This window comes from Hippoglossus stenolepis, chromosome 14, assembly GCF_022539355.2.
Source record: "Hippoglossus stenolepis isolate QCI-W04-F060 chromosome 14, HSTE1.2, whole genome shotgun sequence".
NCBI lineage: Eukaryota > Metazoa > Chordata > Actinopteri > Pleuronectiformes > Pleuronectidae > Hippoglossus > Hippoglossus stenolepis.
In genome coordinates this window covers 22,593,840-22,608,602 of record NC_061496.1, presented here as the reverse complement: position 1 = coordinate 22,608,602, position 14,763 = coordinate 22,593,840, and the positions used below count along the sequence as shown (strand labels likewise).

The following is a 14,763-nucleotide window of genomic DNA, read 5'->3' as shown; positions in this document are numbered from 1 at the left end:
GACCCTTGTGAATTAAACACATTTCTTCAGAAATCTGTCAGAGTTGTTTTTTCTCTCTGCCTATGTATCTCAGCATGCAGCATACTCAAAGAAAAACACAGCTGCATCGCGCCCCAGCCGTCTCCTCTTGACTGTGTTGATTGAAGGCCTGCTGGGCCTTTTAGAAACCCATTTTTTAACATAGCATTAAGTAGCAGTGTGCATCAACAGTAATGCAGCAGGGAAGGATACAGAAACTGTCTGTGGAGGAGACTGCCAACATCCTCCAGGGGTTGTCTCGGTCTGGATACATGCTAAAGAACAGCTGAAACCAGAAAGCAGTAGACACATTATACATTCAACATGCTGTATTATTCAGTCAGTCCAAGCAGTTCCTACCAGAGGCATCGAGATGCAGAGGAAAAGCAGAATACAGTGTGTCTGCTGGACAGTTCATTTAACATGTGGAATGCAGAAAAACCTGGGTTGCTAAAACACAATTAGTAAAAGTCAATTATATGATGGTAAATATTACTTGAATTCGGAGCTATGGTAAGTTTACTGTGTGTGCTGAAGGTAGAGTTTAGTGAACAATAAGTATTTGTGAGAGAGCGCTAACTCTGCTAAGGATATTCAGGTGTTACAGGGTTCTCCTCGAGAGACTTCCTGTTTAGGGTTTCCTGTTTTATTTTGAAATTACCTTCTTTCCTGCTATTGTTTACTTCCTTTACATACAGGATATCTGATACACTGTGTTACAATTGTGTCTTGTTATCTCCGCCCTGTACGGGAAATTTTGTTCTTCATTCTTTGTCACTTCACCTGCTCTTATCCTCTGTGTTAACTCATACCTCTGCTCAGGGCACTTATTTTTTCCCTGTGTCTCTTGAGAATGGATTTCCTTTTTTAAGCTTTTTAGCTAATCCACTCCTTAATCCAGCTTTATGATTTTTCATTGTTTTACACTGAGGGATGAGAATATTGATATCACTCTGATATGTGTGCAGACTGGTATCAGTTTTATATTATAGAATAAACACGTTTTCCAAAATGTTGACCCAATTTAATATTTCGGAATAAAAAATAATGCAACAAAGTAGGTAAAAAGAAATTCAACACGTATGTTAGACCATCCACTTACACTGCAAAGAACGACAATGGTGAACATGGTGGCAATTTTGGAGACTTTGAAGCAGCATCTGGAACAAAATAAATCAAATTGTAAACAAATTAAATATATTGACAACAGAATTGTGTTCAGTATGACAGCGCACCTATGTTTCAACCTATGGCAGAGGTCAGAATTCCCACAAGGGGTCACAAGATGAACCTGAAACGATTCTCCACTCGACTTTACTCAAATCTTTTGTGTCTTTTTCAAGTTGGATGAAGTTTTACCTCAAACAATAATCGAATGAAGCCCCCAGAGGGGAAAATAATGTTTTGGATTAATTAAAATTGGGCCCCATCCTTCATTTCATAAAACTGGACACAGATTGTGGATTTTGTTGTACTGAATACATTTTAAATAGTTGGAGCCGTTGGGGTCACACCAGTCTATGTCTTTACAATCAGCTATGCAGTCCTCATGGACCTGTGTTGCATCTTAATCTTCCTGACACTCTGGGTGGCTATAACATTTCAGAAAAGGTTGTGTTAAAATGCACATAATGCCCCTAAGTTGAAATATAAAAAAAATAAACATTGTTGATGCAAACCAACTAGAATTCTTGTTTTTCAGGATCATATGTTAACCCTAACCCTAAAAAGGTGGTCACATGGTGTGTGAGATTCGTATCCATTAGTTTCTATGGTAAATTGAGGTGTCTCACTTCATACTACTGGTGAGTCTGAAGTTTATGTTGTCCAGAGGGTCGTTCTTCTCTGAGGAGCTGGAGCGGGACAGGGACAGGCTGGTGACCTCGCTACCCAGTCGAAACCTCTTCTCATGGTCCAGGGAGCTGTTGTCCCAGGGCTCTTCCCCTCCGACAAAGCTGGGGTTGTGTAGGGACATGTAGGTCAAACTGGAAGAGAATAATCACGTCAGTTTTCTGGACATCGACCACAGCAGACTCAGGGACAGAGACCAACATGACATTGGAATTCAGGACACCAGCTGTGACGGAATATTTTGAACTGAAGATCTGATGATACTGAGCGGTAAAAGCATGTCTGTAACAGGACGAGACCCAATCCCAATTTCATTAGCAGCCTTGTACAGCAGTCAATTGAATCAATGTAAGAAGGGTTAAACAGTGATTTTACAAGTTGAGCCGTTTCATTAAATGACAGCTAGCATGTCATTCTGATTTATGACTAAAACCAAAATGCGTAATCTTTTTTCTTCAGTAAAAAAGTAATATACCAGTCAGTACAGTACTAGATAACCTGAATGAAAAACTGTTGTCTGTAAGCCGTGGTGAAGAAGATTAAACAATATATGTCAAATAAATTATGTGAATAATGTGTAAGATTGGTAAATCAGACAAAATATTATTTATGACATAGAATTATAATTTTTACTTATCAAACTAAATTTCCAGCTAGCTACATAAGCAACCTTTCAAGCTACAAAGACTAAAACTAGAAAAAATGTGTTGCTCTGTACTGAGTTTTGTTTCTTTTTTTTTGTTTTTGTTTGGGGGGAAAAGGGCTAAATTAGCCTGATTAGCCTGCTAGCTGCTGCCATTAACACTGGCCCTTCCCTTTGTGGACAAGCGCTAATCCAGGCTCACTAAGCAAACTAGCCAGGTAGCCCACTGGCTGAGTAGCATGTAGCCTTATTAAGCTAAATATCAAGAGAGGTCGGTTGGGGTTTATTTATAGCAGAAGTTTTTAATAGGTTTATTGAAAATGAAGTTAGAATTGTTGTCACTGTAAGGAAAAGAAGCGAACAGGATAAATTTGGTAGCGAGTTGTTTGCATGCTAGCTTAACCACTAGCTTAATAGAGGCTATAGGGACAGGCTATTTGCAGGAAGCTGAGTGTGGTGACAAACTCTGAGGGAGTTAATTCATGGAATAATTATCAACAAATGATCGGTTGTTCATCAAAATATCATCATGTATCTCCTCCATAATGTCTTATTTATTTAATGATGGACACAGAAGTGTAATGTGATGAGCAGGGACCCACCTGTCGTCTTGAGAGAACCTCAGCAGAGGCGACCTCTCTGTCTGGTTGGCTGAGTTGGTTCTCCCTCTGAGGATATTAACCGCGCTGAAATTGTGCCTGGAAAGGAACATGCAATGGAGAGCAGTGAGTTAAAAAATAAGAAAAATAAGAAAGGAAATAAATAGATAGTAAAAAAACTAAAAATAACTGTGCTTTTCAAAAACTTTCATGACCTCTGACCCCAATAATGACGCCCCCCAGGTGAGGCCTCCCAGCTGCCAGTCAGTGGTCAAAGCCGCCTGTCAGAGGCTTTGTGGCCCACCGGTGGCTGAAAGGTGGGAGAGCAGCTGGTGCCTGGACACCCTGAGGCCATCATTAAAGTGCCTTTTAGTCACCCTGCTGCTGCTCTGTGTCCCTGAGGCTCCTGCAGGCTGCCGCCCTCTGGAGCATCACAGCTGGGTTTCATCCAGCGCTCACATGCACACACGTTCTCCTGTCTCTCAAAGATGATCCATACTCACACCGTATATATACATTTAGAGCTGCTATTTCAAAAAAAAAAAACACGATCCACTGTTTCAATCCCAACAATATACTCTTATATACACGTCATGTGACTGGTTTGTTAATAGAATACCAACCCACTGAGCCAAAACATTAAAGGTTGCCCTCATTTTCTTGAGGGTTTTTACTCTTTGCTTGTTAAAATGGTTGTGTGCTTAAACACACTATTTATTTCCTTGACACAGCAGAATGCATTTCATATGTATAGTGGTTAATTTACTTATTATGAATTAATGTATTTATTAGTTTTGTGTCATTTTTATTAATTAACCTTATTTTTTATATTGGTGATCATTCAGTAATTGATAAGACCTTGCTATTGTTGTATTTGTTATCCAACAAGTCTTGCAGGTGTTACCAAACAGGCTGCAGACAGTGGGGTGCTTTGAATCAGTGGATGTGGCAAGGGTGTTGGATAAAGGAGTAGATTACATTAGGGAAGTCTGCCACATTAATCCTTTTCAATACTCTTATACAACTATAAAGAGATTTGCTGCATGTCTGCAAATGCTTTCTCCTCTCTTCTCTCCCTGACAAGACTCTGATCCTGTCCCCTGGATGTGACTTGGCAGGGAGATTGCATTTTGCAGAGGATTCTTTAAAGGATACTGAGCCCAGACAGATGATAAAATACAGCTGAAATTAGAAGGGATTATTTACAGTGGTCTTTTTAGGACACACAATATGAGAAATAATGACAAATCTTTCCAAGACTCATGCTAAATTTTCTTTTATATGTATGTATATATATATACATACACGAGTAGTGTCTGCTAATTTCAGTTTTTGGTTATGCTGCCCTTTATTAAGATGCTATGTGAGGTTGTCTATAAAGTGTCTTTATATATAAAGAAAACAATAGAGAGACTTCAGCTCACTCAGAACTCTGCTGCTCAGCTTTTAACCAGAACCAAGAGGAGAGAACACATAAGTCCAGTTCTAGCTGCTCTGCACTGGTTGCCTGCTCCACACAGGATTGACTTAAATCCTGTCTGTAGGAAAGCTTAAAACATTTCTCTTTACTCCACCTTTAACTAGATCTTGCACTTGCCCGCACTCCTGCACTTTTATATTTGTTATCACATTCCATCTTTTCTGTATTTATGCAATTTTTATTTAACACATTTTTTGTATGTTTTTTATTTATGTCCTTGTGTTACTCAAATCTGTTCTTATATGAATAGCATTTTAACATGTTTTTATTTGTATCTATATTGTATGTAAAACACTGCATTTCTTGAAAGGTGCTTTACAAATAAAGTGTATTATTATTATTATTATTATTATTATTATTATTATTATTATTATTATTATAACCCTATCTAACCCTAAAACTATAAAGAGTATGTTAACAAACATGCGTTTTACACATATGCATCACATTTATTTGGAGCTGTGTTACTGGCCGCCTGGAGATTATAAATCCAATACTTTCTGCCTAATTGGAAGTGTCTTTTAATTTAACCATCATCTAGTTTTTCTAGTAGGATCTATATGTAATGTGACTGTTTTCTAATTGTTGACCCCACGTCTTGTATATAGTAAAGTATTGTCTACCCGCTCCCTCTGTGTGCCAAAGGAACTCAACAATCTCATCACCTGATTGTCTACAGATAGTGTTACGTAAAATATCCGATATGAATCAGCCAACAAGGCCGTGCAGAAGGCACACAAGTATCAGCTGTGCAACTTTGACTTAGTTCATGAAGCAAAAAAAATTCCTTAGTTTAATCCCAATGACGTCCCAGCCACAGGCTTGAGATTAACACCCCCCTGAGGCGCTGAGATACACACTCACAGCCTGTGTGTGAGTGACAGTGTTAGAAATTCAGTGTTTTCCACTTATGTTCATACATTCCAGGGAAGATTTGACCAACGTGGCCTCTGTAATGTGATTCTGCACATGTGGTTCAGATTCTTTAAACTGTTGTTATGTCTTTACTCCAGGAAACCCGGTGACAAGAGAGAATGGGACATAATCTCCTGTACAACTCTAGACTACGACACGAGGTTCACGAGAGCAGTGAGAGTGAAACAGAGCAGTAAAGTCAAGTACTGTACAACCAAAACAACGAGCTTAAAGACACTAAAACCCTCCATGGAGCTAAGTGGAAGTACAAAGTTGGGTGGTAATTTACTATTTGTCCACTGTTGATATGGACATACTGTTCTTAATTTTTATACATTGTGTTTCTCTAATTGGCAGAGAGATCTCCACAAAACTCATCACCACCATGATGGTTAGAATAAGTTGTGCAATAGATGTTTTCTACAGAGTGTCTGCTTATTGTTATATTTGACACAATCACTATGTTTGAAAATAATATATAATATATCACCAGCCATATACTTAAAGGGTCTTCCTCCTCTGTGAACTTCATTTATTTCTGCTGCCATATTTCTTTTTTTGCCACTTGGCTCCTCTTTGGACTCTGCCCACTGACATTTGACTTTAACTATTGAACCCCCTAAATCATATCTCCCTCCAATAACAAAAACCCCGGGAACTAATAATGAGCTGTCCTGTCAGTGAAGCACTATGAGAGAGCAGAAACCAGTAGTCATACCCATCCTCCTGTCGAACAGGGACAAAGCCCTCGGTGTGGATGACGCACTGTCCCAAAGGCAGAACTGCAGACTGCTGGAGCTTCTGGGTGTCTATCCTCTCTGAAATGTCCTGCAGCAGACGGAGCTCCTCGAAGTTCGCTGCGACGGCCTGCGGTGACCTCAGGCTGCTCATGCCCTGATGGCCTTGGGCGTCAGACATCTCAATCTCCAGGTTGCTTTTGTTCTCCAAATACATGGTGAGACCACTGGAGGAGACAGAAGTAGAGTAGACATCAGAATTATCAATAAGATTTTTTCCAGCCACTTGGGGGCAGTAACATATTATCACCTGTTAAGTTGATATGGCTCGAGTGTTAGCAAGCAATCGCAGCACACACGGAGAAACATCTATATTCATTTGCAGTAGTTTCTGTCCACCCTGCAAACTTAAATCCAACATTTCCTCAGCTTTTATCTCCTTGTTGTTCTCCACACACCCCTGAGGAAAACTCTTTAGCTGCTTAATATGTTGTTATTTTATTTGCCAAATGTGTTTGTCTTCCATTTTCTGCTGAGCAGTAGTGCACAGTGGGTTAACCACAGCTGAAAACAGCTGCCGGCTGCTGCTAACACTATGTGACAGCAGTGAGAATGAACAGTGAAGCTGTGGGCAATCAGCTGAAAGACTCGGCAGCATTTAGAGGAGCTGCAGAGTCAGGTGATAAATCTCTTTGTGTTTTTATCACAATGAATGATGCATTGCAGATATAAGGGGTCATGTGATTCATTATTGACTGTGGATTTAGAGTTTTGACATTTCAGTTCATTTAAATGACTGAAATGTGGATTGTGTTACCGTACGTTGTCGTCTTTGTCTATGACTTTGTCTACTTCACCTGCATCACAGATTTTTCGGCTTTCATAATTTTTCACATCAACTGTATATCAGCTATACAAGTATTGCACATAGCCTGAAAACAGGCTGCGGGATGATTTATGGGCAGAATTAATTTGCTAACATCACTAACATTCCTCTCCCTGGGCCATGAATAAACAAAGAGCTCTGCTGTGTACGTCAGACCCACCGTCCTTAAGTTCTGATCAAACCACAAACCATAAAGTGTTTACTGTTCTTGTCAGTTACAGTATGAACTAAACACTGCACACGTAAATGAAACCCCTGTCGTGCCACAGTATCCTGGAGAGAGGTCAACATGCACAGTACCAGCTGAGTGATTCTCTGCTCTCATAAATCACAGCATGAGGTCAGCGTGTGAGGTCAGCTACAGCAGACATGTGGTCCTCGTCCACACAAAGGCTGCATGAATTCGATGGGAACTCAGGTGTGACACGGCAGCTCTCGGTAATAATAACCCTTTGAGGAGGTAAGACCAGTTTGAGCAGCACGTTTTACATCATACACATTCCTATGAACCATTCTACATGGCACACAAATAATTGTGAAATTCACATGTCTTCTCCAACATTCAAGATAACATCAGAGTAACGACTGCTGTCACTTTGTTTAGTTATGCCTCACATAACATCCTTGTCAAATGCTTGTGATGAGCCTCAAATAAGTAAGAAGAATGATCCTTATTGTACGCGTCCTGCCCGGAGGCTGTGTGTGACGACAAACACAAACTGCTTTCTTAATTTTTCCACCCTCCTTCACAGCAATTTAAACATCTAGATAAAGCTCTATCGAATCAAGTGTAACAAGATAAAGGCAAAAAAAAAAAAAATTAGATGAGGTCAATGACCACAAGACTGTAAAGGAAGGATTAAATGCAGCCAGTGTTTGACACAGCTTTTTTTCTGTCTTTTCATTTTCCGTCTCAATTAGTACAAAATTAAAATACAATTTCTCATGCATTTATCAGATATTTCAATTTACATATCAGTGCAATAAAAGGGATTTTCACTATGCTACTCTTCAGCTGTTTTAGGAATTAAAACTAAACCCCACTAAAACAAAGCCCACTAGTGTAATATAGTAAATCCACACAGAATGCAAAAGAACTGGAGCAAATGTCAGGTGCTGAATCTGAAATTAAATTAACACATTTTAGGTAAGAAGAAAATGAGACAGATGAAAGTGATAAAACTTACCTTGACAATAGTTGTTCTATGTGATAATGGTCATAAAGATGATGAAGACAAGGACAAAATGATCAAAGTTTTTGATGTGAAATGATGAACATCCAATTCAATATTCACGGCTACAATCCTGTTAAATCTCTGATATGTGCTACAGATGCCGGGAAAGTTTCTCTTCCTCTCTCTTTTTTTTTTTAAGTTTATATCTGAGCACCGAGATATTTTTGGTGGAGACAAGAGTGCTTCTTCTGCTCTCCTGTGCTTCCCAGCGAAGGAGGGAGATGTTCCTGAGCAGCCTGGCTCTGGAGGAGCTGCTGATGTGGGAGTATGGCGCTGAGAGGGAGTGGCACAACTCTCCACTAATAGCAGCTTAACAGAAAACTTTCCCATTCACTCACTCACTCTCTCGGCTTTTATACAACCATACTCCCCTTGTTGCATAGCCGCCTTATCCTTACCTCCACACCACATTCCTGTGCTCCAAATCCAGCAGTGAAAAGAAAAGGTTCACGGCTTCTTCAACTAAATAAATACAATTTAGGTAAAGTTTCATCATTAATGCAGGATTTTTAACCAGATAGTATTGTATGACAGATTGACTATCACATGGAGATATGTTGACCATAGTCATCTCAAAGTAGTGTGATCCCATAAAGATGACAGAGGGTAATAGTATTCTTTATTTGCAATCCATATTGTAACATTGTGTCTTTTTATACTGACATGTTGTCTTTTCTGGGACCTGACCTTGAAGTTGATATTTCAGGGAGGGGGAGCTGTCACATATTACCCACTGAGCCTAACTCAGTATAAATGGGTGAGTCAACTCCACAGACTTAAGGTGAGGAAAAGGTCAGGAAGGTCAGACACAGGGAAACTTCAAGGAAAACTTAAAAACTCCATCAGTGTTTGCATCTCTTCTATGAATGTTTCTTTTTTTCATCTTGCATTATGTCATGTATTGTATAAAAAAATGCACATTATGTGTCTCCAAAACACATGGGGCATCTGAGGATTTTTTTTTCACGGACCTTCTCATGTCTTTGAAATTCTCATTCAACAACAATGCCAATGTGTGTCTGAGTGGCAGGGGAGTGGGTGAGAAGGTTAAGCCAGATTTAGTCAGAGGTCAGAGGGTGGGAACGAAGGTCTAAAAAAGATTTGTCAAAACTGCCTTACAAATTGTTTTGGTGAACTGAGAGTGAAGTCTATGGTACCAGAAATTATTTGTATACCAAGATTAAATATCATAAAAGGGCCTCGGGTAATAGATGATTGCTTCTCAGCTGCCCATCAAATGACCCCTAATTGTAATCAACAGAGAAAGTTAATGTTTGAACCCAAAATGCTGGAGGCCGAAGAAAATGAGATGAACCCTGAGCATCTGTCTCCCAAATTCAACTATATTTCTCTTTATGCATCAAAACCAGAGGCTACAACACAAATTTTCCGATAAAATGTTATCTGTACGTTGCTCATCCACAATTTTTTACTGAGCATGGAGCCCAAACACAACTGTGAACTGTTAAAAAAAAAAAAAGATTGATTAATTATATCAAATTTTGGGTGGTGCTAACAAAATCAGAGAGTGTACCTTAAATTTCATCTCTTAATTCATTTGGCTTTGACCAAACACAACATAGCAGATTAGGATTTTTAACATTCCGCCATCCGTGATTAAGAGCCAGTGAACCAGACTAGCAGGATTTAAGTAATTAGAAACTTACCACCACTAAAACCTTCCCCCTATGAAAATGATATGTCCGGTGAACTGAACACATTCAGCAACAAAAATAGATTTCCATTAACTCTACATCTCAAAGTGATCTTTGCAGCTGAGCAATAGCAGCATTCGCTTCCTTCATTCTGAGAATCGGCAAAGACAATGTTTCCCATTGAGCGGCTGCAGTCACCTGGTCTGGACTCGCTGCTGCCTGTGACACCAGGAGATGAAAGCTACACAGAGAAGATGTCCAGGGGGGGGACTGCACACTGGTCTTGTGGGCTGGCGTGAGATACAGTAGGAGGAACAGATACGTCACATGTGGAACCAGGAGAGAGGAGATGAGCTCAGGGCCTGGACACCGTGAGCCCTGCGATGAATGACTTACTCTCTGCTGAATACTGTTAACGTCACACATGTTCATACCAACATTCATGTGATGCAGGGGGACATGGGGCCGATGTCATGATGGTCCTGGGAATTATTTGATTTAGAAAAGGTGGATGTGTATAAACACTGATGGTCATCTACAGCTGTAGCTGCACCCACAACTCTGTTGTAAAAAAAAGATTTGTTGCAGACCCAATGGATAAGATGTCAGTGGCCGCGAGTGTCTTTTTGACACTAACACCCTCCCATTTATTTTTCTTTATTTTAACTTTTATTGTTTTTTTTCTTATAAATCTGTTAGTCTGTCTCTCCATCCATCCGTCTGTCTGTCTGTGGAGAGCATATCTCTAGAACCCTTGATCTTAATGACGATCTTCACGTCCGCCAAGTGTAATAATAGTCTCAATGTACACAATATACATTCAATGTTACAAAGAACAGGAGACCAGTGCTCTGTAGCGCTGGGGGCGGGGCAGTTTGACTTCATTCTGTGGACAGAGTTGAACATGTACAACGTTTGTCTTGTCGCTGACATGCTGTATATCGAGCTGAAATACAGAGCTTTTATTTTGAAAAGTTGTGAACTAGCATTTGTAGATTGTGTCTGTTTTTTAACTGACCTCTGAAATAGCTGACTTCCATTGTATGAAAAAACAACACCAGTTTAATAATTCATACAAACTTATATATAAGCCACCCATGTGAACACCGATTAGGCCTTAACAGTTTCGTTTTATGAAAAATATTTACAATAAAATCTTCACTGCAGCTGAACCAGGTAGGATGAACACAAAGTTTTCTACCTTCACTCTGCACCACACCGTTTATAAAAACCTCTACACACAACGTCCAGCACACAAACAATAAAAAGTGACAGTATATTGAAGGACTCTTTGAGGAGGACTCACTAATGACAAGGAATCATTCTGAAGTAGCTCTAGAGCTTTGACACAGGACAAGAGAACAGAACATTTTAAACACACAGGTTTAGAACACACCCTGTCATCTATTCATATTTCAATGTTGTATAGCATCTAAAAAAACAACATTTTGATTTTAAGGGTGAGAACATAAGGGGCTTCAGCACATTTAATTTTAAATGAAATCATTGACACAAGTTTCAGGTCTCAGCCTAAATATGAGTATGTTTGCATCAATATAGACAGAACTGTGTAAGAGATATAGTCCTTTTAACACAGTCCCAAAGTTAAGGGGTTCAGAAGTAACTGAAAACATGAAGTCAAATAAAATCATTTTATTTGATATGTTGTGGAAAATCCTCTGCAGTCCATGACAGTGTGACCCACAAACATCCTCAGACACAAAGTATCTTCCCTGTTAATGCTCTTCACTGCACTCTCCCTCAGCTCTGGCTCTGTCAGAAACTACATATATACATATATATATATATACATGCATACATATAAATATATATATATATATATACATCTATATACATATATATCGTTTTGTAGTGTATATATATTATATTATATAAAAAATCTTGGTTGTGGGAGTAGGGTGATATATATTGTTTTTATTGATACATAATAATAATATAATATAGTACAATCAATCTGCTTCATCAGCAGATGGAGACAGAAATGCAGCTGTTCGCACTTTGTCAACACAGACTCAAAAATGGAAATTTGAGCTTCACCAATTCCAAAACAACCGTCCAACTCCATCTGCTGATGAAGATCATGTGTAGCAATACAAAGCTCAAGAAGAGCAACTAAATAGACCTTGTGGTTCGACCTTTTTTCTCTCAACTTTTTCAATAATCATCTTTCGGATATTTCAGCTCATCATTACACTCATCAGCCTGGTGAGAATCAGATGCTGTCTTCATCACAGAGATTGAACTGTATTCACCCTAATCCCTCTCAGTCTACTGTAGATTAGTGAGATCATGTGATGCCAACCCTGTGACCTCTCTGGCTCAGCAGATAGCTAACTAACCTTTCTGAGAGCAACAATGGGCAGGGGACAAGCCACCACTCCCAATTCATCAGGGCACTGGCACAGATGTATCAGAGGTAAGCTTGAGCTACAGCAAGAAGAAATCCACATCTAACCCGAACAAAACTTCCTCAAGGCGAGCTGATGAAAAGCTTGAAGAGGAAGCTCAAGGACAATTAAGAACACACAAGCAAATAGAAAAAACACGAGCAAATTAAGAAAACAACCTCAGCAATTTGACGACACAAAAAGTCACAACACAAGCAAACCTGGCCGTAGTTCAATGCTTTGTGAAGTTATTGAAGTCTGCTACTCGTCAGTGGTGATGGAACTTCACAAAGCATTGAGCTACAGCCAGATTTGTCACTTTTTTGGGTCCCCTGGAAACATTTCCCCTGTCGTTTTCGCAATTTGAAGAGTTTTTCTTATCAAGCACGTATTTACATGTGTTTTCTTTATCGAGCTCTCAACCACCGTAGATACAGGTTTTTATCGTCTTGGCCTCCAATCAGCAGTGATGGAAACATGACACCAGGGTGAACGTGCGAGAGAGAGAGAGAGAGAAAACGCCTCAGTTGTTGGTACTTTCGTGACATTGAACCTCACTAACTGGGGGAAAAAATAGAAACACAACTCTTTTTCCGGCAATGGGAAAGGAATCAATTGCCCTTTTTATAGATTTATCTGCGTTAAAATACCTTGTGTAATTTTCACGTAAAAGAGGTAGAACATTACTTGACGATACAAAAAGGTCTAATGTATTATGTATTGCGCAAAATTAGAATTAGAGTGATGATAGAGTATCAGGTCAATGATGTAGAATGGTTTGCCTACGGTGTGCAGGCAGACACAGGCTACACGATGCTGCTGTATTATTAAAGGTCAACAGTGACATTGATATCAGGAGTTTTCTGAATGATACACATAGAACATTTAAGATGAGTTTTGGGAGTATTATTGGCCCAGATCTACATTGAGTGACGGCTGTTCTGCTGTTTTGAGGAGGCATGATGAAATTGTGATGATATGGTGAGACCCCACCACACATTTCCAAGCCAACATCATAATAGTTGCTTACCCTTTGGACTGTGCAGCGACGGGCCATGGGTAAAGAGTTTAAGCTTCCCATTAGCTGTGGTGCTGGCGTCAATTTTTCAACCCCAGGGCCTGAGGTCTCACATTATCCCCTGAACCTGGGACCTCTGTAAGAAGGGTCATATGATCATTCTCCATAGATTCATTACTTGAGTACTGACTAATTTCATGTGCTCATGTGTCATATAAAAATACTTATTAATGCCAAACTTGGATTATTACTGCTGATGTATTAATGCGGTTAAAGCAGGACTTTATTGATGCTGTGGTGAATTTTGATGGTGTCTGCTCCCTGAGCTTCTGATACGGACTCCACATCTAAATATCGGATGCAGAAAGACTTTCCATGAGTTTATGTGACACACTTCATTGTGGTCAGGTAGCTGGATGGAGGATTTCTTTGTATACATGTGAGGAGATATCAAACAACGAGAAAGGCACTCGGAAAGCACATATACCTCCACCCCATGGGCTCTTTGGGTCAAGGCCCACCCCTCCACTAAATTGCATGGAAATTGGTTAAGTAGTTTTGACCAATCCTGCTGACAGACGGAAAAACTGGAATGAAAACATGACCTGTTTGGCAGAAGTAATTACATATTCAAATTCCAGCACTAACAACTACTGATAAAATAGAGAAAATGAGGCTGACATTAACTTTTCGCGCGCTTCACGTCCACCATCTTGGCATTTCCATCGTCTTCAGGGATCAAAGGAATCTCCTGTAATGTAACACAAATAACAAACGTTAAAAAAATGTGAAACAACCATTTCATCAAATGTTAATTTAATAACATAATAGATCATCATCAAAATGGAAATACTTCATTGCTTCAAAACTGAATTGTGCATGACTGGTTGTCTTCTTCATAAGATATCAATAAGCTGAATTTTAAATGATTCTCATGAGAACTTGTATGGTCAAAGTATTTCTGATATCTGATGAAGTTTTTTTGGTGGAAGGGTATCTGATAGCAGACAGAAGAGGAGAGGGGAGAGTGAGAGAGGGATATTTTGAAGGCTTCACTGGCTGTGGACTCCCACTGTCGAAGCTGCAGTCACATGGTCAGAGTCTCAGCCTGTGCCCCGGGCCACAGGAACCTGGCAGGATGGTGATCCTCTTAAGATACTAAAGATCTCCTAATAGCATGTTATGTACGTGCAGGCATGGAAGCTAAAAAGGATGTAGTTAATGTGGAACACTAATATGGTGGGAACTGTCATATTACTGCATGAAGCTGTATAGTTAATGTGTATTATAACATATACACACATCAGGAAGATGTTTT

At 39.5% G+C, this 14,763-nt stretch overlaps 1 protein-coding gene across 1 annotated transcript in view; it reads right to left on the bottom strand.

The window, feature by feature from the left end:
* Positions 1-8,582, bottom strand: part of oca2 (oculocutaneous albinism II) — a 43,275-nt gene extending 34,693 nt beyond the window's left edge. Inside the window, exons 1-6 of the mRNA XM_035176728.2 lie at positions 8,317-8,582; positions 6,225-6,470; positions 3,115-3,210; positions 1,812-2,003; positions 1,121-1,178; positions 232-304 (exon numbers count right to left, since the gene is read on the bottom strand). Coding sequence (XP_035032619.1) covers positions 232-304; positions 1,121-1,178; positions 1,812-2,003; positions 3,115-3,210; positions 6,225-6,460 — 655 coding nt within the window. The 5' untranslated portion in view covers positions 6,461-6,470; positions 8,317-8,582. The remainder of the gene's footprint in view (positions 1-231; positions 305-1,120; positions 1,179-1,811; positions 2,004-3,114; positions 3,211-6,224; positions 6,471-8,316) is intronic.
* Positions 8,583-14,763: the final 6,181 nt, after the last annotated feature.